Below are 25,969 nucleotides of genomic sequence, written 5' to 3'. Positions count from 1 at the left end.
TGTCCCCTGCATCGGCAGGCAGACTCTCAACCACTGCGCCACCAGGGAAGCCCAGTATACCACCTTTTCTTTATCAATTCATGTCAATGGATGTTAGGGTTTCTTCTACCTCTTGGCTATTGTGAATAATGCTGCAATCAACATAGGTGTGCAGATATCTCTTTGAGATCCTGCTTTGAATTCTTTTGGATATATACTCAGAAGTGGGATTGCTGAGTCATATGGTAATTCTATTTTTAATTTTTTGAGGAACCTCCATAATGTTTTCCATAATGACTGGACCATTTTACATTCCCACTAACAGTGCACAAGGGTTCCAATTTCTCCTCATCCTTGCCCACATTTGTTATTTTCTGTTCTTGATAGTGGCCGTTCTCATGGGTGTGAGGTGATATCTCATTATGGTTTTCATTTGCATTTCTCTTATTATTAGTGATGTTGAGCATCTTTTTCATATGCTTGTTGGCAATTTGTATATATCTTTTGGAAAATTTTCTATTCAAGTCCTTTTCCCATTTTTAATTGGGTTATTCATTTTTTTGTTATTGAATTGTAGGAGTTCCTTATATATTCTGGATATTAATCCCTTACCAGATACATGATTCACAAATATTTTCTCCTATTCCATACATTGCTTTCTCACTCTATTGATAGTTTCCTTTGCACAGAAGTTTGTAAGTTTGATGCAGTCCCATTTGTTTATTTTTAACATTTGGTGTCATATCCAAGAGATAATTGCTGAATCCAATGTCCTAAAGCTTTCCCCCTATGTTTTCTTCTAGGAGTTTCATAGTTCTGGGTCTTTAACACATTTCAAGTTAATTTTTGTATGTAGCATAAGGTAAGGGTCCAACTTCATTCTTTTGCATGTGGATGTCCAGTTTTCCCTACACCATTTGTTGATGAAACGGACTTTCCCCGTTGTGTAGTATTGGCACCCTTGCTGAAAATCATTTGCCCTTACATGCAAGGGATTACTTCTGGGCTCTCTATCCTGTTCCATTGGTCTATATTATCTGTCTTTATTCCAGTACCACACTGTCTTGATTACTGTTACTTTGTAGTATGTTTTGAAATCAGGAAATGTGAGTCCTCCAATTTTGTTCTTTTTCAAGATTGTTTTGGCTATTTGGGGTCCCTTTAGATTCCATATGAATTTTAGGATTTTTTTTTTTCTATTTCTACAAAAAATGCCATTGGTATTTTGATAGGAATTGCATTGAATCTGTAAATCACTTTGGGTAGTGTAGACATTTTAACATATTAAGTCTTCCAATCCCACAAAAATAGGATGACTTTCCATTTATTTGTATCTTCTTTGATTTCTTTCAGCAGTGTTTTGTAGTTTTCTGTCTACAAGTCTTTCACCTCTTCGGTTAAGTTTATTCCTAAGTAGTTTGTACTTTTTGATGCTATAATAAATGAGGTTATTTTCTGAATTTCCTTTTCAGATCGGTCATTGTTAGTGAATAGAAATACAACTGATTTCTGTGTTTTGGTTTTTGTATCCTGCAACTTTGGTGAAATTATTAGTTTTAACATTTTTTTGTGTGGAATCTTTAGGGTTTTCCCTAAGATCATGTCATCTGCAAACAGAGATAGTTTTACTTCTTCCTTTCCAACATGGATGCCTTTTATTTTTTTACATGTCTTATTGCTCTGGCTAGGACTTCCAGTACTGTGTTCAATAGGGATGAGAGTGAGTATCCTTGCCTTCTTCCTGACCTTAGGAGAAAAGCTTTCACCATTGAGTGTTTCACCATTGAGTATGAGTTCACTGTGGGCTTTTCATATACGGTTTTTACTATGTTGAGGTAGTTTTCTTCTATTCCTAGTTTGAGTGTTTTTATCATGAGGGGTGTTGAGTTTTGTCAAGTGCTTTTTCTGCATCAATTTAGGTGATCCTGTGGTTTTTGTCTTTCATTCTTTTAATGTGATGTACAATATTATATCAATTCTCTTATGTTGAACCATCCTTGCATTACAGGTGTAAATCCCACTTGGTCATGGTGTATAATCCTTTTAATGTGCTGTTCAATTCAGTTTGGTGGTATTTTGTTGATTTTTGCATCATTATTTATCAGAGTTATTGGCATGTATTTTTTCTTGTTTTGTCTTTTTTTTTTTTTTTTGGTATCTGAATAATGCTGGCCTCCTAGAATGAGATTGGATGTGCCCCCACTGCCCCTTTAGTCTTTAGAAGAGTTTGAGGAGGATTGGTATTCGTTCTTTAAATGTTTGGTAGAATTCTGGAGTCATGCCATCTGGTCCTGGGCTTTGCTTTGTTGGGAGAGTTTTGATTGCCGCTTCAATCTCCTTACTAGTTATAGGTCTATTCAGAGTTTTCAGTACTTCGTGATTCAGTCTTGATAGGTTGTATGTTTCTAGGAATTTATTCATTTCTTCTAGTTTATTCAATTTGTTGGCATGCGTTTATTCATTGTAGTCTCTTATAATCCTTTTCATTTCTGTGACATCAGTTGTAATAGTCCCTCTTTAGTTTCTAATTTTAGTGATTTGAGTCTTCTCTCTTTTTCTCAGTTTAATGGAGGAGTGGGCAATTTTATTGATCTTTTCAAAAATCAACTCTTGGTTTCACGGACTTTTTTCTACTGTTTTTCTTTTCTCCATTTTGTTTATCTCTACTGTAATCTTTATTATTACCTTCCCTCTGCTGACTTTTAGCCTTATTTGTTCTTGTTTTTTTCTGTTTCCTTGAGGTATAAAGTTAAGTTGCTGATTTCAGATCTTCTTTTTAATGCAAGTGTTTTCACAGCTATAAACTTCCCTCTTAGCACTGCTTTCTCTGCATCCCACAAGTTTTAGAATGTTTTGTTTTCATTTGTCTCTAGATATTTTCAAAATTCTCTTGCGATTTCTTCTTTAACTCATTGGCTGTTTAAGAGTGAGTTGTTGAATTTCAAGATTGACTTTTTAAAGTAGCAAGTAGTTAATGAAAAAATGAGATTCTTTTTCTTTATTCTTAAAGAAAATAAACTTTTAAAATTTATATCTCTATATATTTGGCATTTAAGTAAAAGGAAAATTTTCTTTCAGAGCAAAAAATCATAAAAGTAAAATTCGAAATGTAGATACAATTTCTAGCTTACAGTTCCTTTCATGAGAGCGTATGTCAAGCATTCTTGCACTTTGATTTTGTGGAAGGCTCTGTGTTTGATCCAAAGTAACTTTGATGTAGTACAATAAGATCCTTCACTCAATAGACTGTTTATGGTTTTCTTAGACCTTGCAGGATTAATTGGCGCAACTGTTAGAATCCCTGGCAAATTGTGTTTTTGAGTTCTAGTATTTGAAACATCGATTCAGGGTAGGATAAGGCTGGGGAATGAGATTTATGCAGATGACTACAGGAGTGAGGCTCTGCTGAAGAATCGAATTGATACTTTCCCACAGGATGTGAAAAAGACAAAGAGCCCTAATGGTGCTTCGGGCCCTCTTTAAATCCGTGACGATGATAGAAATTCTCTTTCAATAATAAAAGCATACTAAGCATCAAGCTTTTAATACCATTATCACTGATCCTCAAAACAACCTTCCAAGGTAGATATTATTATCCCTGTTTTGCCAGTGGGTAAGCTGACGCTCAAAGAAGTGAAGTAACTTGCCCGGGATCAAGTGAGTAGAGAACCTGGGCTCGAACGCAGGTCTTTCTGGATCCAGAGCTCACACTCCTTTCACTGTGATAGGCTGCTACTTGCAAAGATTTCCAGGTCAGCGCTTACATCTACTCATAAAAAAAAGCTTGATATAATTGCTCTTTGGAAACCATCCCTTTCGTGTTCCCCATCCTGTCTGGGTGATGCTCTTTAGAAACAGTGATGTTCTGAGATGCCCCTGAGGGTGCTGACAGGAGTAGCAGGCAGGGGCGAGGGTGACTGAGCAGAGATTGGCAGCAAGTTGCGACTCTGAGAGACAGAATTGCCCATTCATATGGGGCTGCAGGGCCTGAACACCCATTACAGGACCAGGCCCCTTGCTGTGAGCAGAAGCCTGGGTCCTCTGCCCCCTGTTTCAGCCATGTATGAAGGAGCTCATGGACAGTGCTTGCCCTCAGCAATATTGTCTTAGAAGGAAAGGATGGTGGCGGGGGAAGATAATCAGTAGCCATGATATTTTATATATGTGTGTATGTGCGTGCGTGTGTGTGTGTATTAGCATTTAAACAACAACCTTCCTTCTAGAAACGTTCTTAGGCCTTTGTAGACTTTTCTTTTTAATTTACAAAATAATCAGTTTTATTCATTTGATAAGCTAACGTCCAGCAGCCAACTAGAAATACACGGTTTTCTAGATTGAGTGTCTGAGACTCTTGGTGTTTCGGTGTAAAGCATAGTGATTCATTTATTTTGTTCCTCTGCCTTTTGTGGGCTTCCGTGGATGTGAATTCCCATCTGTCTGGAAGTTGGAAACCCGAACAGTGGCAGATAATAATTACTCTGTGACGAAGTTCCTATAGATCTCTCCTTGGAGAATTTTGAAAACAGAAGCAAGCTGGGCATTCCGCCTGTTAGGATTAAAACAACCTCCGAGCCATTTCAAATACATTTATAATCATGTAGGAATTTTTCTGTAATCAGAGTTCCAAATTAACCAAGCTGGGGCATCTCTGGTGTGTGGATGGGTATATGTTTGTTTTCTTTTCTCCGGGGTTTTTTCAGCCTAGTACTAAAGAACAAAATCCCCTTTGGAAATTGTCCAGCACCCAGGGGTTGTGCTTTGTGTTGCCAATTAAGACTTCGATTGGGGGCGTGATTTGGAATCCTTGGGAAAAGCTTTGTTTCCATTAGTGAAAGGAGAAAAGGCAGAAAATCCGGGGAAGACATTGTAGGGTCATACCTTCCTCAGTGGGGATGCTGGAGCTGACAATAGAATAACATTTCCACTGGCTCAAAACAATCACTCATTCTTTCCACTCCTAAGTAGAGCTATACAATAGGGCAAAGCTGTGAGAAGAGAGATCAAAAGAACAAAACTGGTACAAAAAGAGAGCATTATTTTTAAAATGCTCTGCTCCAGTTGGAAGGTAGGATGGTAAATATCTATGGCTTTCAAACAAACAGCTGATAGTCCTTTAGAAAAATAGTTGCACTCATTAGAAATAACAGCATTTGTAAAAATACCAAAGTCAGTGCCAGGTACTTACATGATTTAAATCTGCTTTGGTTTTTTTTTTTTTTCTAATATACTCTTTATCATTGAGATCCATTGAAATGTATGTGTTAATTCAGGTTTTGAGTGTGATCTCTGTAACAAGCTAGAAATGGGAGTTCATGCTGTTGAACAGAGGAAGATGAATTGGTACTTATTCTCTTATCAGAAGTGTTGCAATTCCCCCCCCTCTGGGCTCGGGTAGTTGGCTTCATATGATAGAAAAAAAACTTATTTTGGTCTGTCAAATTCTCTAAGGCCACCAGCCTTCTTAGGAAATGCCTTGGTTCTTGCTACAAAGATGTCTTTAGACAAAGATAAGAGCATTTCCTAATTACTGAAGTTGCGTGACCTCAATCTGTCACAATTACCTCACCCCTTGCAGGACGAAAACCAGGTTAGTCCTGGTCCCACGTTGATTTGCCAGTGCTCAGCGTACAGCCCAGTATAAATTGATTCCAAATGAGTATTTGTTGAGTAGATAATCGTTTTAATCTAGCGTTAATCCCTCCGGCTGTCATGGCAAATGACCTCATCAGAAAATCTCGGGTCACGAGTACAAGCTTCCCCTCAGATTAGTATTTTCTTTCTTTCTTTCCTTTTTATTTACTCATTCATTTATTTATTTATAAATAGGACCCGGCTGTGCCGGGTCTTCGTTGCAGCATGCGGGATCTTTTAGTTGCGGCATGCGGGATCTAGTTTCCTGACCAGAGATCGAACCCGGGCCCCCTGCGTTGGGAGCGCAGAGGCTTCCACCGGACCACCAGGGAAGTCCCAGTATTTTTTTTCAGTTGTAAAAGTTTGAGATCTTTTCTGCAAAATTTTGGAAAACCAATTCTTGGTTTTAAATCACATAATGAAAGAAAGATGCTGTGGTAACTTATTACGTTTAGCGTTATTATCTAACCATAAGAAGAAAGATGGCCATTTTTCCTCTGTTCTCCCTTTGCAGAGATTTTATTATGTCTAAAATTTAGTTTAAATTGGCAAAAACCATTGAATGCAACCGTAGTGTAAGGCAAAGAGCCATTGTATTTTCAGAACTGTGGGTTTGAGAGTGGAGGTTGAGAGCAGAAGGGAAGAGAAATGATGGTATCTGCGTTTCTACACCAAAAATGCTTGCCTTAAGCAGTAAAACATTGTGCTGTGTTATTATACAGTCTCTCACAAGCTAGGACTTCTACCACTTTCAAAATAAAGCACATGATTTCTCACTTGCTGTCCAGAGGGAGCATAACTTCTTTGATATTCCCTGCTGGTTGTTGAAGGAGGCTTCTCTCAGTGAGTATACAGTATCACTTCTTCCGGCCGCCCTTGTTCCTGCAGATGTCTTGTCTTCAAGCTCTATTTTCTGTCCTTCACTCTGAGTCCTAGTAAATCCTCTTTAATTCATGAGAGCTCTTGGCTCTCAAAAGGAAATTTCTTGTTTTTTCTACGTATACAACAATAGTAGATTTTTTTAAAAGCTTAACATTTTAATGCAAATGCGTGAATGACAAATATCTTGAAGGAGCCGCGATGGATTATATCCAAGTCTGTATATGCAAACCAAAATGTTTTCCCATTTTAATGTGCGGTGTATTCTGTAATTTATTGAAGTTTACCAAAATATTTTTCCACGCTTTTATTATTGCAGTCGTGTTTATTCTCCTTTGTTTCCGTGCCTCTCACACGTAGATTAAACAGGTCTGTGAGTCTTCTCAATGCAGGCAGACTGAACAGTTCCACACCCAGGTGAGGAGTACTTAGATTTACTTTGTAACCCTCACTAATGCTTTGGTAGTTCTACCACCCTTTTAGTGCAGTAGCTTAGAGGGCCTTCTCCGATGCCTGCCATTGATCAAGGCTTAAATCATATAACTGTATTAATTATTGACCTTTATTGGATTTTTAGACGTCCAACACCTCTGTTCAACAGGTCCTCAAAACTAACGTACTTCGGTGTTTCATAAATTGCGGGCGGTCTTTATTTTATCTATTTATTTTTTGGCCATGCCGCACAGCTTGTGGGATCTTAGTTCCCTGAGCAGGGATCAAACGCGGGCCCTCTGCAGTGAAAGCGAGGAGTCCTAACCACTGGCCCACCAGGGAATTCCCTAGGTGGCCTTAACTAGGAGGCCCAGTAGAGAGCAAGGGGTCAAGTAACCTCAGACGTGTTGCTTTGTATCCCTGAAGCTGTCCCCTCATCTGGAGAATAGGGACGATGATACTTCTGCAGGGGATGTGAGGTTTCAATTAAATGATTCATATAAAACGCGAAGCTCTTAACACATGCGAACCGTTGCTGCCCGTGGTTCCATCACTGATCTCCCCTCTTAACTCTTCCAGCCACCAGGTTGAGTGTTGATTATTAGAAAATCGATTAACGGTTGCTATCATTGATTAATAGTCATGGCTTTTCAGCTCTTTAAGGGTGTTTTATACAAGCCTTTAAAATGCCATGAACTTACCCTGAACTCCCACAAGGACACTATGGAGGTGCCGCTCAGGGCTGCCAGCTGCCGGGGCAGTGTGCCTGAGAGCCTCGGCAGGCCAGATGCTTAGCAGAGAGAGCTCCCACAACGTGGAATTAGCTTGGTGTTTTTCGTCACTGGAAGATCTTGAACTTTAAACATAAAGGTTTCTGTAATTTTTAGACTTCAATCCTAAATTTCAGAAATGTAAGTAAGGCTCTCCTAAGATCTATAATTTCCTTGTCCTCAAATTGAGAGTTCTAAAAATTCACATTTTGACCTTAAGGCACACCCGTGCAGATCCCAGCTGTGAGGTCCTGGGGCTGTCAATTCAGAGTTTCCTCAGTGACCAGAAAGACTACGCAGAAAGTGTCTTCACATCACCATGATTATGGTCATTTTATTTATGTCCATTCACTCAGGGAGCGAGATGGCTTTTCAAAAGCCGATACACCGTGCAGTTTTTGAAAACGTGCTGAGAGATTATTTACTGACCGATTGGAAGTTACAGAGGAAAAAGGACTTAAAGTTGGCCCAAAGGAAGGCAGAGATGAGGAGGAAAAAGAGAATGAAGGGAAGACAGCAGAGCATCCCGTGTGCAAGGCTCTTGCACATTCTGTGTTATTTAATTGTGAGAAAGGAAGGCTTTGGAATCCAGCCCAGGGGCAGTAGTCTCACTGTCCAAGCTTCTCAGCTCCTGCCTGTGTCCTCTGGATTGAAATTCAGGTCCGTCTCCACCCTCCCCTGACTGGAGCCCCTGAGGCTTCATCATCATCATCGAGGTCCCCCTCCTGCATCCACGACCCCAGCACCTTGACTGTCCTCTGGGGGTTCTTCCTTCCCAGTCCCTCGGGGTTTATCTGCTACCTGAGATTCCTGTGGCAGTTCCTCAACTCACGTCTTACAAAGTCACTCTTTCCCGGGGAGGTTCTCTCCGTTCTCATCTTCTCTCCTTCCCGGCGTGTAGATTTCCTCCGCGTCCGTGGCTCAGTGACCCCCCCCCCCCCAGTTGACAGTGCCAATCCCGAGCCACCTCCTGGGTTGCAGACTTGCGTTATCGCCCACCTGCACCTTGACTCTGTGCATCCAGACCAGACCTCCCCCCGCAGCCCCACCCGGGAGCGGCACCACCATCCACTCTTGTCCTTCTTTCTTCCTCACGGAGCAGGTGCTAAATTATAGCATCACATGCCTCTGCCTGTGACAGGGTCAGGGTGACACTACCATTGATCGTTTCATTTATTTCACCCTGTCATTTAATTAATATTTATCAAGCTTCTATACTAGGCTCTGCAAAGAATATAAGAATGATAAATGAGATGGGATCTCAGGAAACATATGGCCTAATGATGAAGATTAAAAAAAACAAACAAAGAAACTTTACAGGGCTGCCTGTAATACACTTCCGGGCTCCAAGAGCAAACCATCAACCTGCCCTGGCTAACTGACCCCTCACGCCTGTGAATTACCTGTGCGTGGGGTATCCCTTTTCCTAGGACAGGCTCTTCCCTACTGTGTCATTATAACACGTTCAAGCCGTTCATTTTCTGTCTCCCAGAAATTCACAGTCTTCAGGAAGTCTTCCCCAGACATCCCTCACCAGGCTTCCAACCACTCTAGTCCCTCTGTTTATTCAGAAGGAAGTAAGCACTTGCATGGGCACCACCTCTAAACAGAGGCATCCTATAGAGAGTGGAATGTCTTTGTCCCACGTATGCCTTTAGACCAGAGTTCTTCCATATCAGCACTATTGACATTTGGGGCTGGATCATTCTTTGTCGCGGGGCTGTCCTGGGCATTACAGGGTGTTTAGCAGCATCCCTGGCCTCTATGCATTAGATGTAGCAGCCCTGCCCCTGCCCCAGTTGTGACAAGCAAAAGTGTCTCCAGACATTGTCAGATGCCCCTGGGGGGCAGAGTCACCCCTGGTCGAGCACCACTGGTCTAGACTGAAACTTGCACAAGGGCGGGGTCACCTCCCACTAGGCCCCTGGAGAGTTCTCACGGTATTGTTGGGAATCTTACCTTTCAGATTCCTCTATGACCTTGAACTGCACTGATTGCCACAGTTACAAAGGCAATGAGTAGGGGCATTGATCTCAAGTGACATTCTGAAAAGTTTTTTGATCTCTATAGTTAGGAATTTCAAACCACTCTATCTTTTAAATAGCCACACGGAAATAGAATGTTCTATGTATATATTTTCACAGTCAGCAATAAAATAAAATCACTCCGTGAAGGATTTCATTGTCATTTACTTTGTACTTTTAGTACCATCAAGAGGACCAGCTCTTCCGAACGGGTATCTCCTGGTGGTCGAAGGGAAAGCTATGGGGATTCCAAAGGAAACCGGAATCGCACGGGATCCACCAGCAGTTCTTCTAGTGGCAAAAAGAACAGTGAAAGGTAAGGGGCGTCTTACTTCTGGTTCCTGCGGTTCAGATATTGTGTGGCCTCTTTTCCCAGAGGTGAATCCGAAGACCCCCTAATACGCACACAAGCTGTGAGCCCTCCATGCCCCATACTCCTTCTCCTGACGTCACCGTGGGCGCTAATCAAACAGCTGCGGGTCACAGCTCACACCAGTTATCATCCAAGTAGAAAATTACAACTTGAACTCTCAGGGCTCCCATTCAGACAGAAGTCGTTTCTGAGAATTTGCTTACTACCAACTCCATGGAATCTGAGAACCTGTTCTGAATTTCCATACGGAGCACTTTACATTTCTAATGCTCTCTGCTGCTATTTTAAAATTAATTTCAGTGGCTTGTTTGTGAACAGTATTTTCTGCGACAGACTGGGTGAAAAGTTGTAATTTTATGATTTGTCAGAAACTATTTTTAATATTGAGCTAACACCAGAACTAGGAACTATTTTCTTTCTGGTTTCATGAAACATGCTTTGAGTTTTTTCTTTGAGGTTGGTTTATAATGGATTATGATAGCTCCCTGTTAATAGTAACATTTTATTAGTGAAAGCTAATTTGGGGCATTTTAAGAGCTTGGTTTTTTTTGGTTTTTGGTTTTTGTTTTTGCGGTACGTGGGCGTCTCACTGTTGTGGCCTCTCCCGTTGCGGAGCACAGGCTCTGGACGCACAGGCTCAGCGGCCATGGCTCACGGGCCCAGCCGCTCCGCGGCATGTGGGATCTTCCCGGACTGGGGCACAAACCCGTGTCCCCTGCATCGGCAGGCGGACTCTCAACCACTGCGCCACCAGGGAAGCCCTAAGAGCTTGTTTTATGTTTAAGAATGTATTGTGTATTTGAGATCAGTTTCTCTGTCTCTGTATATATCTACTCAATGTACTTTATTCTCTCTTTTTAAACATTGTGCTTTAATTCTATTCTCTCTATTGAGCAAGGCTTAGGAAGGAATTTCAGCTTCACAGGCTAACCATGTTTTGTTTTGTTTTTTTCCAAATGTTCGTGTAAGGAGAAGGCTTAGTCATAAAGCAGTGGACTCCAACCCACAGGCTGAAAAATTTCCAAGCTTGTAAGTCCATTCTGATTCAGTCCTGTAAAGGAAGCTTAAACCCTTTTTCAGTTTTATTCCTAAAAGATACGTTTTGTAGAAAGAGATACAGGGGCCTCTCATATCTCTAGCAGGTCAAGTCCACAGTCCATTAACAATCTCAAAACCACTAACATGGGGTTGTATTCTAATTTAGACTATTAATAGGACTTCTTATCAGAAGATTATGCTAATTGGGTGATAATACCTTGGAAATAAGGCCAAGTGGTTAAAATGGTAGCAGAGCGTGAGTGAGAGATGCAGGGTGGCCTTTAGGCTTCTCTGAATTCAGCGTAAGCTTGGAAATTGACCTGAGATGTCTAGATCTTGGCAGTTCTTAAAAACCTGGCTCCTTCTCTGCACATCTGATTTGTATTAAGAATTTCCAAAAAGAATCTGCATTGTGCAAACTCCAGATCTGTTGTATCTTTTAAATCCTATGGCTTTGCTAAGTGTGCTGGGTAAATATTTCCATGAAAGATATTTACAAAGGGTTTTTTTGTTTTTTAATGCTACCGTAGGAAATTTTGATTTGGAAATGAGGGACTGGGAAAATTTACTGATCATTTTATAAAAATAATTCAGGCAACGAAACACGTCCATTTAAACATAAATTCTTTGTCTCATTAGAGCCCGGGAATAGTAGTTGAGGCGCACGTAGCACTGAACTGGTTGAGTTGCACCTAAGGAGCTTCAGAGAGAAAGTTCCTGCCTTCTCTCAGGTCATTGCTGGTACCGACAGACACCTTTAGGGGCCCATGGGAATGATGGCAGCAGGAACTCCGACAGAAGGAAGAAGTAGCTGAGAAGCAACAGAGGTGAAGGTCAAGCTGGTGCTTCTGTTGCTGCCTGCCCATTTCCCTTCATCTTTCCTTTCCATTCCCATATGAAGAGCCCCGCTCTTGGACTACCTTGACCTTGTACCGAATCAGAGCTGGAGTCTAATGGACCAATGCCCAGTCCCCACGGCTTAAAGCAGGCAAAGAAAGGGATAGAGAGGTGGGCTCGGTGCAATTCCCCTTTTAAACATGATCCTCGGTGGTCTAAGACAGCGTGACCTCTTCTGCATCACACCCAAGTATTTGTCCATGGTGCCAGGATGCTGTCTTACGTTGTTCTCGGTTCCAGAATGCTGTCTTGCATTTTAACACATTGTCCATATTTGGTTACTATAAACAGCAAGATGTAATGGAAAGGACACAGGCTCTGGAGTAAAAGGGAGATCTGGGTTTGTAAGTGAATTTGGCCAGTTAACTTCTCTGAGCCTCAGTTTTTGCCCTCTGTGAATTAGGGATTTTATACCTAATTCCCTTGAATCTTGTCAAAGAGCTAACTGGGTAGGAAAACACCTATCATAGCACTTGGCACTCAGTAACGGCAGCTGTTATAAATTGAGACCTGGGCAGAGTAGAAGAAAATAATTCACGAGGCTTTCCAAAATTCTGAACTTCATTTCCTCATTGGTAAGATGAAGGTGGTGGATGACATCTGAAGTTATTAGTCTATTTTTGGTCTAACACATATTAACTTACATTCACAGGACACAGTCCTATGAGTGCAACCTGGATTTTGGCAAAATGTAAAATTGGTTGGGGAGAAATAAAGTATTATACAGTCATCCCAGGTTGTCCGAGGGGGATTGGTTCCAGGATCCCACCCCCATACCAAGGACAGACGCTCAAGTCCTTTAGTCAGTGGGTCCTGCATCCACAGATTCAACCAACCGTGGATCTTTACGATTGTGGGTGTTTAATTCCACAGATGCAGAACCTGCGGAGACAGAGGACCGACCATATGTTCTCGTGGTTGTTACTGTCACATCAGAAAGAGCTGGTGTGCAGGCCCCGAGATTCACAGGAAAGCTTATCAGGATGTGAGTGAGTGAGGTGTAACTTTGGGTCTGTCCTGATTTGCAGAAGCAAGTCCTTCACACAGGGCAGTGCTTTAACTTGTGTCAATCACAGACTGTTTGCTGTAAAGCTCACGATGACCACACACCATATACAGCGCTGTCTTCAGCGCACCTGGCACTTCTGTGAAAATTAGAAGGAGGCTCCTTTCAACATTTATATTTCTCAATAATAATAATTACACTCCCTATAAACTGTACAGATCTTACTGTCCAACATAAAATGATAGTGTTTTTGATGTCCTAAACATCCCCGTTTTCCAAGATACATTAATTTGTTTAATAATAATTATGCGTTCTGTGTTCATAGAAACTATTATTCCTGAGAGTTTCACTTTTCGTGCTCCTGTATCTCGTTTTCTTTGGAAATGGTCATGAGAGTCAACAGTTTCTCTTGTGACATTGTAGGCTTTTATCTTAGAATAGTTAACGTTTTAAAATATTTTGCTTGTAATGAGCCACAGAATTTTAACAGCCCTTATTAATCTTTGTACTGACAGAACTTTCATAAGAACAGAAGCAATATATGGCAATGTAATATTCACTTTATATATTATTATTTTTTTTTTTTTTTTTTTTTTTTTGCGCTACGGGGGCCTCTCACCATTGTGGCCTCTCCCGTTGCGGAGCACAGGCTCCGGACGTGCAGGCTCAGCGGCCATGGCTCACGGGCCCAGCCGCTCCGCGGCATGTGGGATCTTCCCGGACTGGGGCACGAACCTGTTTCCCCTGCATCGGCAGGCAGACTCTCAACCACTGCACCACCAGGGAAGCCCCTATATATTATTGATTGTAAGTGAATATTAACAGTTATACAGTGATTTGTGTCATAATGAAGTATTTATTAAATTTAAATAGGGACTCACCAATAACATTCTGATAAACAGCCTGTACTATCTGATGTCGCCAGGAGACTAATCCAAGAGAGGTTTTTAAAAATTTTTTTTTTAAATGTTTTATATCAGACAGAAAGACAACTACTGTTTGTAAGGCATAGTTTATGTTAGATGTTGCTAGACTGATAAAATGTTTCAATTATCCAACTGGTTCCTCCTTTGTAGTTCTGGCTGGAATAGGATATATCAACTTTGTAAGCAAGACACTTTGTTTCCATCAAAAAGTTGTTGCAGTATGAGCTGATTTTGTTAGAACAAGAAATGTTTCAGCCATCTGCTGGAAACCTTGTAACACACAAATAAACTGCCCATCTTTGGAGTAAACAAATATGAAGACAGCTTCAAAATTATGAAGACGTCTACCACATAAAAGTGTTCCCTTAGATCCCCTTCTGTGTTGTGCAACTGGCTGCTTTATCCAGGCTGTGAAGTTCAGAACCCTAAGAGGAGCTCTCAGCTCCATCCTTCTTTAAGCTCTAGCGTTCAGTGAGGCAGTCTTGTTTTTTTTAATTTATTTTATTTAAGTAGAGTTGATTTACAATGTTGTGTTAGTTTCTGCTGTACAGCAAAGTGGTTCAGTTATATATATAATATATATAATTATAATAATATAATATGTATATTCTTTTCTATTATGGTTTATTACAGGGTATTGAATATAGTTCCCTGTGCTATACAGTAGGTCCTTGTTGGTTATCCATTCTATATACAATAGTTTGTATCTGCTAATCCCAAACTCCCAGTCCATCCCTACCCGCCCGCCCCCGCCCCCCGCGCCCGCCGCCCCCGGCAACCACAAGTCTGTTCTCTATGTCTGTGAGTCTGTTTCTGTTTCATGAATAAGTTCATTTATGTCATAGTTTAGATTCCACATATAAGTGATGTCATATGGTATTTGTCTTTCTCTGTCTGACTTCACTCAGTATGATATCTCTAGGTCCATCCGTATTGCTGCAAATGGCATTATTTCATTCTTTTTTATGCTGAGTAATATTCCATCACACACACACACACACACACACACACACACATACACACACACACACATCTTTATCCATTCATCTGTCGATGGACATTCAGGTTGCTTCCACATCTTGGCTATTGTAAACAGTGCTGCTATGAACATAGGGGGTGCATGTATCTTTTCGAATTATCGTTTTGTCCAGATATATGCCCAGGAGTGGAATGGCTGAATCATATGGCAACTCTATTTTTAGTTTTTTGAGGAACCTCCGTACTGTTCTCCATAGTGGCTGTACCAATTTACATTCCCACCAGCAATGCAGGAGGGTTCCCTTTTCTGCACACCAATGAGGCAGTCTTTTGATTGACACCTCAGGGTCCTCAAGGCTCAGCATTGCTTTTTCTTTTCCTTTAGCATCACTGATGGTGGAATGTAAATCTTAATCTTCAGCCTGGGTTCAAGGTCCTTCATCTACCGGCTCCTCACCCTGTCTTGTACCCTGATAGCCACAGCTTCCAACACTGGCTCTCACTCTCCGCCAGCAGGATTTATTTTCCTTTTTGAAGTAATCTATTTATTACACAAGTAAACATGTGTTTTAGGATATCCAAATGTACAAAACAGAGGAAAGGAAAATCCCCTATTATCTCAGCCCTCAGAGAACTCACAGCTACCATTTTATTGTGTTTCCATCCAGACTGTATCTCTAGGGCGTTGCATGTGTGTCGGGTATAATTTTTACATAAAGCATATTCTTCTGCCTACATTTTGTAACCCTCTTTTTCACTTGCTGTGTGAGCATGTCTTTGTGTCAGGAAATACACTCTTACAACGTTATTTCAGATGTGGATCATTATTTATCTAGGCAAATGCACGTTTGTTGGACGTTTGGGTACCAACAAGCCTTTTCTAGTCCTGTCAGACCAGCCCAGCACCTAGAACAGTGCCCAGCATGCTGTGGGTACCCAATAAACATTTGTTGAACGAATCGTTTTACCCCAATCAATATAACAAAAAGAGCGTAGACGGATGGGGCATTATAGCCATAACCAAATTTTAATCCCAGCTCTGCCACTTTCGTTATGTGACTGTGAACTAGTTACTTAGCCTCTTTGGGGTTTCCCTCAGCACCAGTACAAACTAATACCTACCTCTCAGGGCTGTTGTGCGGATTAAACAAGATGGTGTGCGTAGCGTGGGGCTGGCCGACGTTGGTGCTCCATAGATGGTATGACTACTGTTATTTGCCTTCTCCATCCCAGAGTTGGAGCTGATGTTTGTACACCTTTGCTCACCCCACTCCCCAATATTGAGTGCCTCTCTTTTTTTTTTTTGTGGTACGCGGGCCTCTCACTCTTGTGGCCTCTCCCGTTGCGGAGCACAGGCTCCGGACGCGCAGGCTCAGCGGCCATGGCTCACGGGCCCAGCCGCTCCGCGGCATGTGGGATCTTCCCGGACCGGGGCACGAACCCTCATCCCCTGCATCGGCAGGTGGACTCTCAACCGCTGTGCCACCAGGGAAGCCCTTGAGTGCCTCTCTTTTTTGGGACATTCCAGAATTCTCCAACTCCCGTTTCTGATCTCACCCCAACCTGAAAAGGGAGGAATCAGAAATTCTGAACATTTCTCTCACCTTACTCATACCCTTTCCCAGCACTGCTTGACTCACTGAGCACCTACCATGTGCAGGACAGAGCGTAAGGCTTGGCGGGAAGTGGGAAGGAAAAACCCACGAAGACTCATCCTCTCAACAAATACGAATGACACCCAGAACTGAAAAGGGCCAATGTCTTTCATTTCCAAAGGTCACAATACACACCAACGAAGGAAAGGACAGTTAAGTCAATCGGAAAGTGGGTAAAAGGTTTGAACAGAGACAGTTTGCTGAGAAAGAAATACGAGTAGCCAATTAAATAAGGAAAAGATATTCAAACTCAGTCTTCATTAGAGAAACCCAAATGAAAGTAAGAAGATAGCATATGTAGAAAAATCTTTTTTTTTTTTTTTGCGGTATGTGGGCCTCTCACTGCCGTGGCCTCTCCTATTGCGGAACACAGACTCCGGACACACAGGCTCAGCGGCCATGGCTTACGGGCCTAGCCGCTCCGCGGCATGTGGGATCTTCCCGGACCAGGGCACGAACCCATGTGCCCTGCATCGGCAAGCGGACTCTCAACCACTGCGCCACCAGGGAAGCCCCTAGAAAAATCTTTTTATTGTAGTATTAGAAAATCAAACAGATACCAAAACCAAACAAATGCAGAGCTTGATGAATTACACTTTTTAACACTTAGTAAGTGGAGGTTTGTCTCTTGTCCTAAGTAGCATATGTATGTGTCTGGAAACTTGGCAGGAGGAGAACTCCAGCTAATCCTTCAGGATGCCCCTTTCTCTGGGAAGCCTGCCTGAGCGCCCTGGTCTGAGTTAGCTGCCTTCCAGATTGCTTTGTTCCTGCCCATTAACTTTATCTGTAACCGTAACTCCTCCCTCCCCACCCCCCAGGGGCTTCCCACACATTCTGCCCCCCCACCCCCGCCCCCTTAAGCTTTGGGAGGGCAGAGCTGTGTCATTTTTTCTTCTTTATATTCCTAGCACTTTGCACAGTTCTGGCACACAGTAAGTGCTCAATAAACATTCCCTGAATGAATAAAAGGATGTTACCTATATACTGTACTTAGATTTTAAAACCATAGTCATTTAAGAACTATGCAAACAGCACCACCTATTGGTAGATGATTTTAACACTACATTTTGGATTCCGAAACGTTGGAAATTAGGTGATTTAAATGAATCTTTTTTTTTTTTTTCAAATGAAAAGATCGTTTCACTCTTCAAGCCAAGGGGTCATTTAGTTTTTAACAAATGTTAAAATAATAAGTGCTGGTATGGTATTCTTTATTTTGTTTTAGTTTTGAGGCTGTTAGGTGAAGAGCTCAAAAGTACATACATGTATTGATAGGTTATTGTCAGTGAAATTAGGAGGAAGAGGGAAGTAATATTAATTAATAACCGTGTGTTAGATACTTTGTCACATGTTATATACGATCCTGCCGGTACCCTGTGCCTCACAGTGGTTTTAGTCCCATTTTTGTAGATGAAAGAATCTAAAGTTTATGGAGGTAAAATGATTTGCTCAAATAAAACATGAATCCAACTGCCTTCAAAATCTGTGCTCCTGGGACTTCCCTGGTGGTGCAGTGGGTAAGGCTCCGCGCTTCCAGCGCAGGGGGCCTGGGTTTGATCCCTGGTCAGGGAACTAGATCCCACATGCTGCAACTAAGAGTTCACATGCCACAACTAAGGAGCCCGCCTGCTGCAACTAAGGAGGCCTGGAGCCGCAACTAAGGAGGCCTGGAGCCGCAACTAAGGAGCCCGCCTGCTGCAACTAAGGAGCCCACGTGCTGCAATTAAGGAGCCCGCGAGCCTCAACTAAGACCCAGTGCAACCAAAAAACAAAAAACCCTGTGCTCCTTCTGCCACGTTAAACTGGAAGCATTGGTTGGAAATGTCTATGAAGCAGTAGTTTTTGTCCCCAGTAGCAACTTCTAAATATTTTAAATAGATGGTTCCTGAATGACCCTACTTGTAGTTAACAGCTGCTTACTTAAGGGCAATTTATAAAAAGAATCATTATTTACATAGCAGAGTATCCTGACTCCCAGCAGGGATCACATTTCATCAAGTGAAGTCATTTTCAGGAGTCACGGTATGTATGCCGAGAGGTACCGTTTTTGTAGATGAATAAGTTGCAGGGAAAAAACATGTTTGACTTTGGAACGGTCTCCTCCTCGATCAGACCTTATTAATCATTTTGTAAAGCAAGTATCTCTGCTCGGAAGCATTTGGCCACTGTCAGTCTGCCCTAATTCCCGTCTCCAGAGCTCCCTGTTACATGCGTCACCCATGTGTCGGAGACCAGCTTTCAGGACCTTGGGGTAAATTAGTAACAGATACGAACGTGCTAAGCGCGGATCCCACTGCAGAGGAGCAGTGCAGGGAATACTCGTTGCATCTGAGTCTGAACAAGTTCTTGGCTGGACTCTCCCCCTTACAAACACCCAGCCCACAGTGAGTCATCTGAATGATATCAGATGAAGGGGAAATAGCCGCTTCTGACAGTCCCGGCAACCAGAGTCCACAGTGAACGTTTTCGGGGATAACATGTGACTTAGGTGATTATAGCTGCTTTGTGGTGTGAGCTCACAGCTCCGGGTGGGAGTTTTTCTTTGGGCCAACTGTCTGGTTTCCTCCTGCTGCCTCTAGATCCAGCTACTGGTCTGGTGAAGGCTCCAGGCTTCCTCGCGTCCTCCATGACCCCCAGGTACTGCTTCTTGTTAGAAGAGTCCTTAGGAGAGTCTCCCGAACCTTCCAGCTTTAGGGAGTGTACAGCCAAGCTCTTTCAGCAAATCTCCCTCCTGCCAAAAACAGAGCAGTAAAAAGACCCGCACTGGATTGCACCATGGTTCATTTTGGAGATATTGGGCCCAGCAGCCTGAGGCCGGAATAGCCAAGAGATGAGCGTTTGCTTGCCAGAAGGGAAATCCTTTCTCTCCTCTGGACTTACTTCAGTCCTGGGCTTCAGGGTGGGGAACATCTGCACTGATTCCAGACTCGGATAGGGATGGATGGAGCCTCATTCTGGTCCCAGAGTTTATTCACTCTCACCCCCCCCCCCCGCCCCCAGGAACCACACCCTGGTGGCAGAGGCAGTGCCAAGTCCCCCACTTCAGTTTTCCATTTAGCCCATTTAAGGAATGGGTGCCCAGGGACAAATTACACCACACCTTGAGAGGCAGTCATCTCCCGTTCCAAGTGAGCTCACAGCCCGAGCGTGTTTCCAGCGTGCTGGGTCTGAAGGGCCCACTCTCAGCTCTATCGATGGCGAGTTCAAGATCGGACAGGTGATTGGCGCACGGCTGCCATTAACTGATTTTGACCTGGGGCCACAGCATCTTTAACTTTGGATCATCGTCATCACATGTTCTGTGGGTTTGCCCTTCTATCAATAGTTGGGAAGATTTATTGTCATTTTATAGGTTTGTATTTATAAGACGTGCATGTGTGAGTTGGAATAGTACCTTTTCCCAGGCTTTTTGCCTTTCAGGAGGGTGGTATGTGGGCAGGAATCGTGGGTTCTAAAGTAAGTAGAGTATATTTTTCTATAAAAATTGAACTTTCTAAAATAACGAAGCCTAGCGATAGTATGTTTTCTAAATACAATACCTGTATACCCGAAAGGTAATACATAGTTTAGAGCAAGGTGTAAAGAACTATGAGAACTTCAGTACCTGGTACCTCTCAGTGACCTTTAGCTGTTAACACTCAGCTACCTTTTTCTGGTCTTTTAACGGATCTTTCATCCATCTTCTTATGGTGCTTCAACATCAGAATTCCACTGGCTTCCCTATATTTGAAGTTCAGATTCCCCTATGGATGTTCTCTTTCTAAGAGGAACATAATCTGTAATTGCTCTCTTCTATCTCTAGGGAGGGTTCCAGATTGCTTATGTCTGTTTCATGGACTTGGCATCTTTCTGCTTTTGTGATCAAAGTCATGATGGAAAAATAACATTCCTGTCTTCTGATTCCCCGCCTGGCTTACCTAACCAGTAGGTTTGCTTTGTAGTCTTCTGTTTTAGCTTCTCCTCTTGTGTCCTTGCCCTGCCTGTGAATCTAATAAGATATAAAAGTTGCAGTTAAGACTTACGCTTCTGCTTAGAAAATCACAAGAGTGTCACTCCCGCCAACGACGAGAACAAGCCAGGTGAGCCCACCGTGGAGCCGAGGTCACCGAGTGATATGACGAACTCCAGCCCCAAAAGTGACAAGCTCCTCTTAGGAGGGACTGCCCTGGCCACCGTGATCTTTGGCAGAGCTGCAGGAAGAGGAGGAATGGTTGTAAGAAGAAAGGAGCTGACAGCTTGTAGAATCCTGAGAGGCCGAGTGGTGTAGAACTCTCGGGAGCCCCAGGCACAAGGGGAACCTTCACACACACGCACCCCTTTTCCACAGACCTTCGGTGAGCTTGTGACAGAGCCTGGGAGCAGGACAGGAGTTCTGAAGACACCCTTTCTGAGCCCAGGCATGGCACCTGCCAAGGGCCCAGCCTACGGACCGGGAGGGATGCTCCACACCGGGCCTTGTGTGGGTCCCACCCCGAAGGAGGGACGAAGATGCTGAGAGGGGGCCCTGGAGGGGCTACATGCCGTAATGGCGCAGTAAAGGCTGAGGACTGACCGGGAGGACAGCGAGAGGTGCCAGGCGCCAGGAAGTACCGGCTACCTTGGGGTAGGTGGGGGGCAGCAGGGCCGCTGGGACAGCCCCCAGCCCCCTGGCCAGACGCACACCCACGGGGCCAGCTGGGATCAGAGGCAGGGAGGGCTCCAGACCTTACCAGCTTCCAGGCAGCAGCTGAAGACTGTTACAGGCCCCGGGACGCGGTCGTGAACAAAGATCTCTGCCCTCCTGCGCTTCTGGGGAGAGAGATTAATACAGATAAAGCCAGGCGGGGCGTGGTGAGCAGGACCGAGGAGGCCGCAGAGTGGAGCATCGAAGAAGGCCTCTCTGGGTGCCTCTGAGTACACGCCCGGCCGTGCGCTCTCCAGGGCGGTGGGAAGCTGGGGTCCACACCGGGCTTGGGAGCTGCTGGCCCAGTCTCGGGACAGCAGGGACAGAGTGTCTGGAAGTCTGTGACTGAGGGGAGAGACAGGAGGATGAGATCGGAAAAATGTCGGGGTCCACAGAGGTTGCTGTGGGCCTTCAGGGCTGATGGAAGTTAGGCTTTTGTGTTAAAAGGTGTGCGGGGCCTGCAGAGTACTATTTTCAGTGACCAGCGGTTCGCATGCAGAAATCTCAGCCCATAGCAGATCCACCTACTTGAAACAGAGTAAACCACTCTTAAAGCATCAGTAAAGAGTTTCCCGCCATCTACTCATAAAATTATCTGAAAATCAAGGCCGTTAATAAATAATATCATTTATTACATCATGGGATTAGAGGTAGTTTTTACTGGTGGTGTTTCTCAATGTATTTCAAGTTTAAAATGAAGGAGAAAAGTAACATTAGGACCGTATCTGCTCCAGTATGTGTTTTTCAGCATGTATGCACAAAAAATGTAGGCGCCTCTGCAGGCTGACAGTTCTCCCAGCCCTCGTTGGGGCGGGTTTCGTTTATTTACTGTGTCTTTTCCACATCTTAAAGTGGTTGGTACTCTGGTGGGGTGGGGGTACCTTGGAAGACGGCATGGACGTCGGAGTCTCACAGGCTTGGCTTCAAGCACTGGCTCTGTGTTTGAACGGGACGCACTTCCTGCCGTGCTTGGGAGTCCCTTCCCTTGTCTGGCACGAGGTGACAGTCTTCCCACAGGCGGCTGTCAGGTTGTCACGGGGAGGGCTGTGCCCTCCTGCACTTGGGGGGACTCCCCATGCAGGCTCTTCCTGTGGGAGGATTGCCCCTAGGGATGACCTCAGTCCCTGGTGGTGTGAACTTGAACACGGTGGGGTTCTGGTTTCCCAGGTGCAGTCATGGGGGGTCTCGGCCTGGCCAAGGCCCACAGTGGGGATCCCCACATGTCCCAGGATGTGGCCACACCCTGACATTCCTTATTCTTCCCTCCTTTCTCCCACCCCTTCATCTTCCCCCCGCCCACCCCGTACCCATCCCTGCTGGGAGCTGGGCGCTAAAAGCTCTCTCCCCAAAGCCCCTGTGACAGGAGTTTGCTAGTTTTAAGTAAGTTCTTCAGATAATCTGCCAGAAGAGCGTGGAGAAGGAAAACAAACCTTTCTACACATTTAGGCAGGGCTGTTCCCGTCGTGATGAACCACATGTTTTCCGTCTCCAAACCTTTATCTGCTCTCATAAAAAGCACATCTTTGGTGACAAAGTCGAGATTGTCGTCTCTGGCACCTGGTTTTGGACACCTTTGCTTACGTTCCTCCTCTTTGCAGTTACATGGTTTTGTTTTTCTTTTTAACAGCATCCGTGTGACAAACTGCGGCAGCTAGTGGGGTGTGGGGTCTTCTGTGAATGAGACTAACCACCACCCCCAGCCTCCCTTTACAAACTGGTTTGGTTTTATCTCCACAGCAAACCCAAGGAGCCGGTCTTCAGCGCAGGTAAGGCTGATTGAATGTTGGTGCGGGCGCCCCTCAGTCACCTCAGGACTTGAGGGGCGATAAGAAGTAGTTATTCAGGGGCAGCTGGGACGGGCAGAACATGGGGGTCCGTGTGGAAGGACTGGGGGCTGAGCGCTCACTGTCAGCCTGTACCTGGGGGTCTGATGGCTCACGTCATGCAGAGACCACCCAGAAAACGGTCATAAAGACTAAACCCTTTACTCACCCCCTTTAAACCGATTCAAGATACATCAATAAGGAGGAAGAGTGAGATGCCATTATACTGAAACAAAAGTTCTAGGTTAGAAGACTCCTGTTGCCTTTGTTATCTCTTCCTTACTAATGGAGCTCCCCCCCCCCCATTATCAACATTTACATTTCTCTGGAGGGGAAAGTTTCTGATGCATCCAGTTATAACTTTGTCTAAAAGCAACTTTTTTTTTTCTTTTTCTGCCTTTGATTTCCTAAACTGCAAACTAATAGTTCATATATATCTTTCTATATGTCTTTTCTAACACATTTTATAATAAGGGAGCTGCTATTTTGAGAATAGTAACCTTATTTGAAAGTGTGTTTAAAAACGCAAAATCATTGACAAGTGTGCAACGGGTTAAATACATTCATTTAATTTTCCAAGGTTTTTGTTCCCCTTAAGTGCACAATTGAAACATGAAAGTCGGACTTTCCTATTTATCCGCATGTGCTTCAGTATTCATGTTGTTTCCAAGAAGCATGAAATTACTCACTGAAAATGTAATCGCCCTAAGCCTGCAGAGCTAGGTCTGGAGTGCACTTGTCAGAATCCCCGAAATGTGTCCAGGTTTTTCTAGCAGGGGGCCGGGAGCCTCTCGGCCTGAGGGCTCGGGAGTGCTCCCGGGCAGGCCAGTCACTCTTGCAGTGCCCCATCGTCTCTTTACCCAGCACTTCTGTCTCTGTCTCCGAAATCACAAGGGAAACGCCGGGTGACACACTGCAAAGGTAGGCGGCATTTCTGAAACCTCATAGCTCTCTGAGCAAAGCTGTGACCCAGGCTGCAGAAACTCTTTTCATACAGGCCAACAGATAGTCTCCTTGTATGAAAATGTTTTTGTGATGCAAACCACTTACTTTGATTTCGTTGGAAGTTAAAAGCATTCCTGAGCATTTACTTGGGTGGGTTTTAATGAGTAGCTATAAATTGGATCTTGATTGATTATTGGCTGATTATAGGAACTCCTTTGAAAATCTGTATGCACCTTAAGAGAGCTATAGGGCAACCCCTGGATGCCCCACTGTTTGAAACCTGCACTGCTGCTGGCCGCTCCCTCTAGCACCTTTGGGTTTGGTGGGTGTGTGCTGTTATCCTAATATGCCTGAAAAAAAACCCCAAAAACCCAAAAAAACCCCAAAAAACAACATTGCTTTCCCTTGCTGCGTTTTTTATTTTAGTTGTAGAATGTCTGACTTACCAGTACAAAACAGTGCCAAGGCTAACTCCAGCGCTTTTTCGCCCCGTCCAGTGATGTAGAACTGCCCAGTGAGCAAACCTCCATCGTAAGGACTTTACCAGCACATAACAACCATATACTCAAGTAGATGTTTCACTTACGTTGATCATATACAGCCATACTAGGCTTCTTGTGTGTGCTGTGGGATGGCATTATATTCCCTTTATTCTGAATCTGCATTCCGTGATTCCCCTTACAAAGAGAATTAACGGAATTGCTTGTCACTTAAGCTGTCACACCCACCCCTCCTTGTCCCTGTTCTGTCGGTCTGCTGGGTGCTTTTAGGGTCTGCAGTTGAGGTAGCCACACTGTCTGATGAGCTGAGACTTGGGTGAGGGATTAAGGAAGGGAAGAGGTCAGCTGAGGCGAGTATGGGTAGAGGCACGGAGTGGTGTGCAGGTGGCAGAGAGAGAGAAGGTTCCACGGGGTGGGGGGTAGCTGTGGCCAGTGAGGTCATGTACGGGAATAGCGGGGCAGGGCAGTTAGAGCTTTGGGTCCAGCAGGTAAGAGAGTGGGAGAAGGATTCTGAATCCATTGTGGGCCTTGACAGGTTTGGCAGCAGTATCTAAGATGACCTGGGGGGGCGGTGAGGGGGGTCGATAAGAAAGCCTGCAGTGCCGTGGGCCTCAGATGGGCTAGTCCCGGCGGAGCTGGGGAGGCGGATCACAGAACAGAGCAACTAGCACGCTGTATGCAGGAGTGAAGAGTGTATCACATGCATGCATTTATGACCTGAATTTTACGCACACCATAACATGAAAGTGGGACGGCCTCTCAACTTCCAGGCAATGTTGCATGTGGCATTGTTTGCAAATCCTTAGGAATAAGACTTACAAAACTAATTTGTAAATTAGTTTGTAATGTGGTACTTACGACACTATAATTACTTTATGACTTCCTCAGCAATTTCCTCTCTGCGGAGGATTTTTCTGTCGAGTGATGTACAGATATCCGTGGTACCAACTGCCCAATTTAAATGCCATTAAGACCCAGTCCTTTGATCTGCAGTGAAGCATCAGAATGCAGTGAGTTCTGAATTAGAACAGAATTCATCAAGAGCTCACAAGACGTTTTCTTTGGTCTCATTATATCCTGAAAACTGTAGCCAGAAAACCCGAAGTCGTTTACTTTTTAGAAGTCCAGGAGTGGTCCCTTGTCAATATGTTATTGGGTTTTACTTTCATCCCTATAATTTATCAAAACACCATAAGTTATTTTGTTATTAAAAGTGTTTGTTTAAGAAAGGTTCATTTCCCAGTTTCTCTCTCTAATGGGTCTTTTGTTCTCTGGTTTTCTATTTCTAGCTTTTCTTTGAGCATTTTCCTCTTGCATGCATCCTAGCATGTACTTCTGCTGATTTTGTGTTCTTTACACTTGAAAGAAGTGTCCAGTGTAAAAGATACCTAAAGACACATTTTTACATTACGCTATAACACACCAATTTAAATATTGAAAGATATTTTAT

At 43.8% G+C, this 25,969-nt stretch overlaps 1 protein-coding gene across 3 annotated transcripts in view; it reads left to right on the top strand.

Moving 5' to 3' along the window:
- The window catches only part of EML1 (EMAP like 1), a 145,138-nt gene that overhangs the window by 80,085 nt on the left and 39,084 nt on the right, over window positions 1-25,969 (top strand). Inside the window, exons 4-6 of one of the 3 annotated variants that reach the window (XM_065871959.1) lie at window positions 6,850-6,906; window positions 9,897-10,031; window positions 22,989-23,017. In XM_065871959.1, coding sequence (XP_065728031.1) covers window positions 6,850-6,906; window positions 9,897-10,031; window positions 22,989-23,017 — 221 coding nt within the window. Of the gene's footprint in view, window positions 1-6,849; window positions 6,907-9,896; window positions 10,032-22,988; window positions 23,018-23,938; window positions 23,996-25,969 lie in introns of all 3 variants that reach the window. The other 2 variants (XM_065871961.1, XM_065871960.1) reach the window with 2 other exon arrangements.

Source organism: Phocoena phocoena, chromosome 2, assembly GCF_963924675.1.
Source record: "Phocoena phocoena chromosome 2, mPhoPho1.1, whole genome shotgun sequence".
Classification (NCBI taxonomy): Eukaryota; Metazoa; Chordata; class Mammalia; order Artiodactyla; family Phocoenidae; genus Phocoena; species Phocoena phocoena.
Note: the sequence above shows the minus strand (reverse complement) of the source record. Positions and strands in the feature narration are given on the sequence as shown.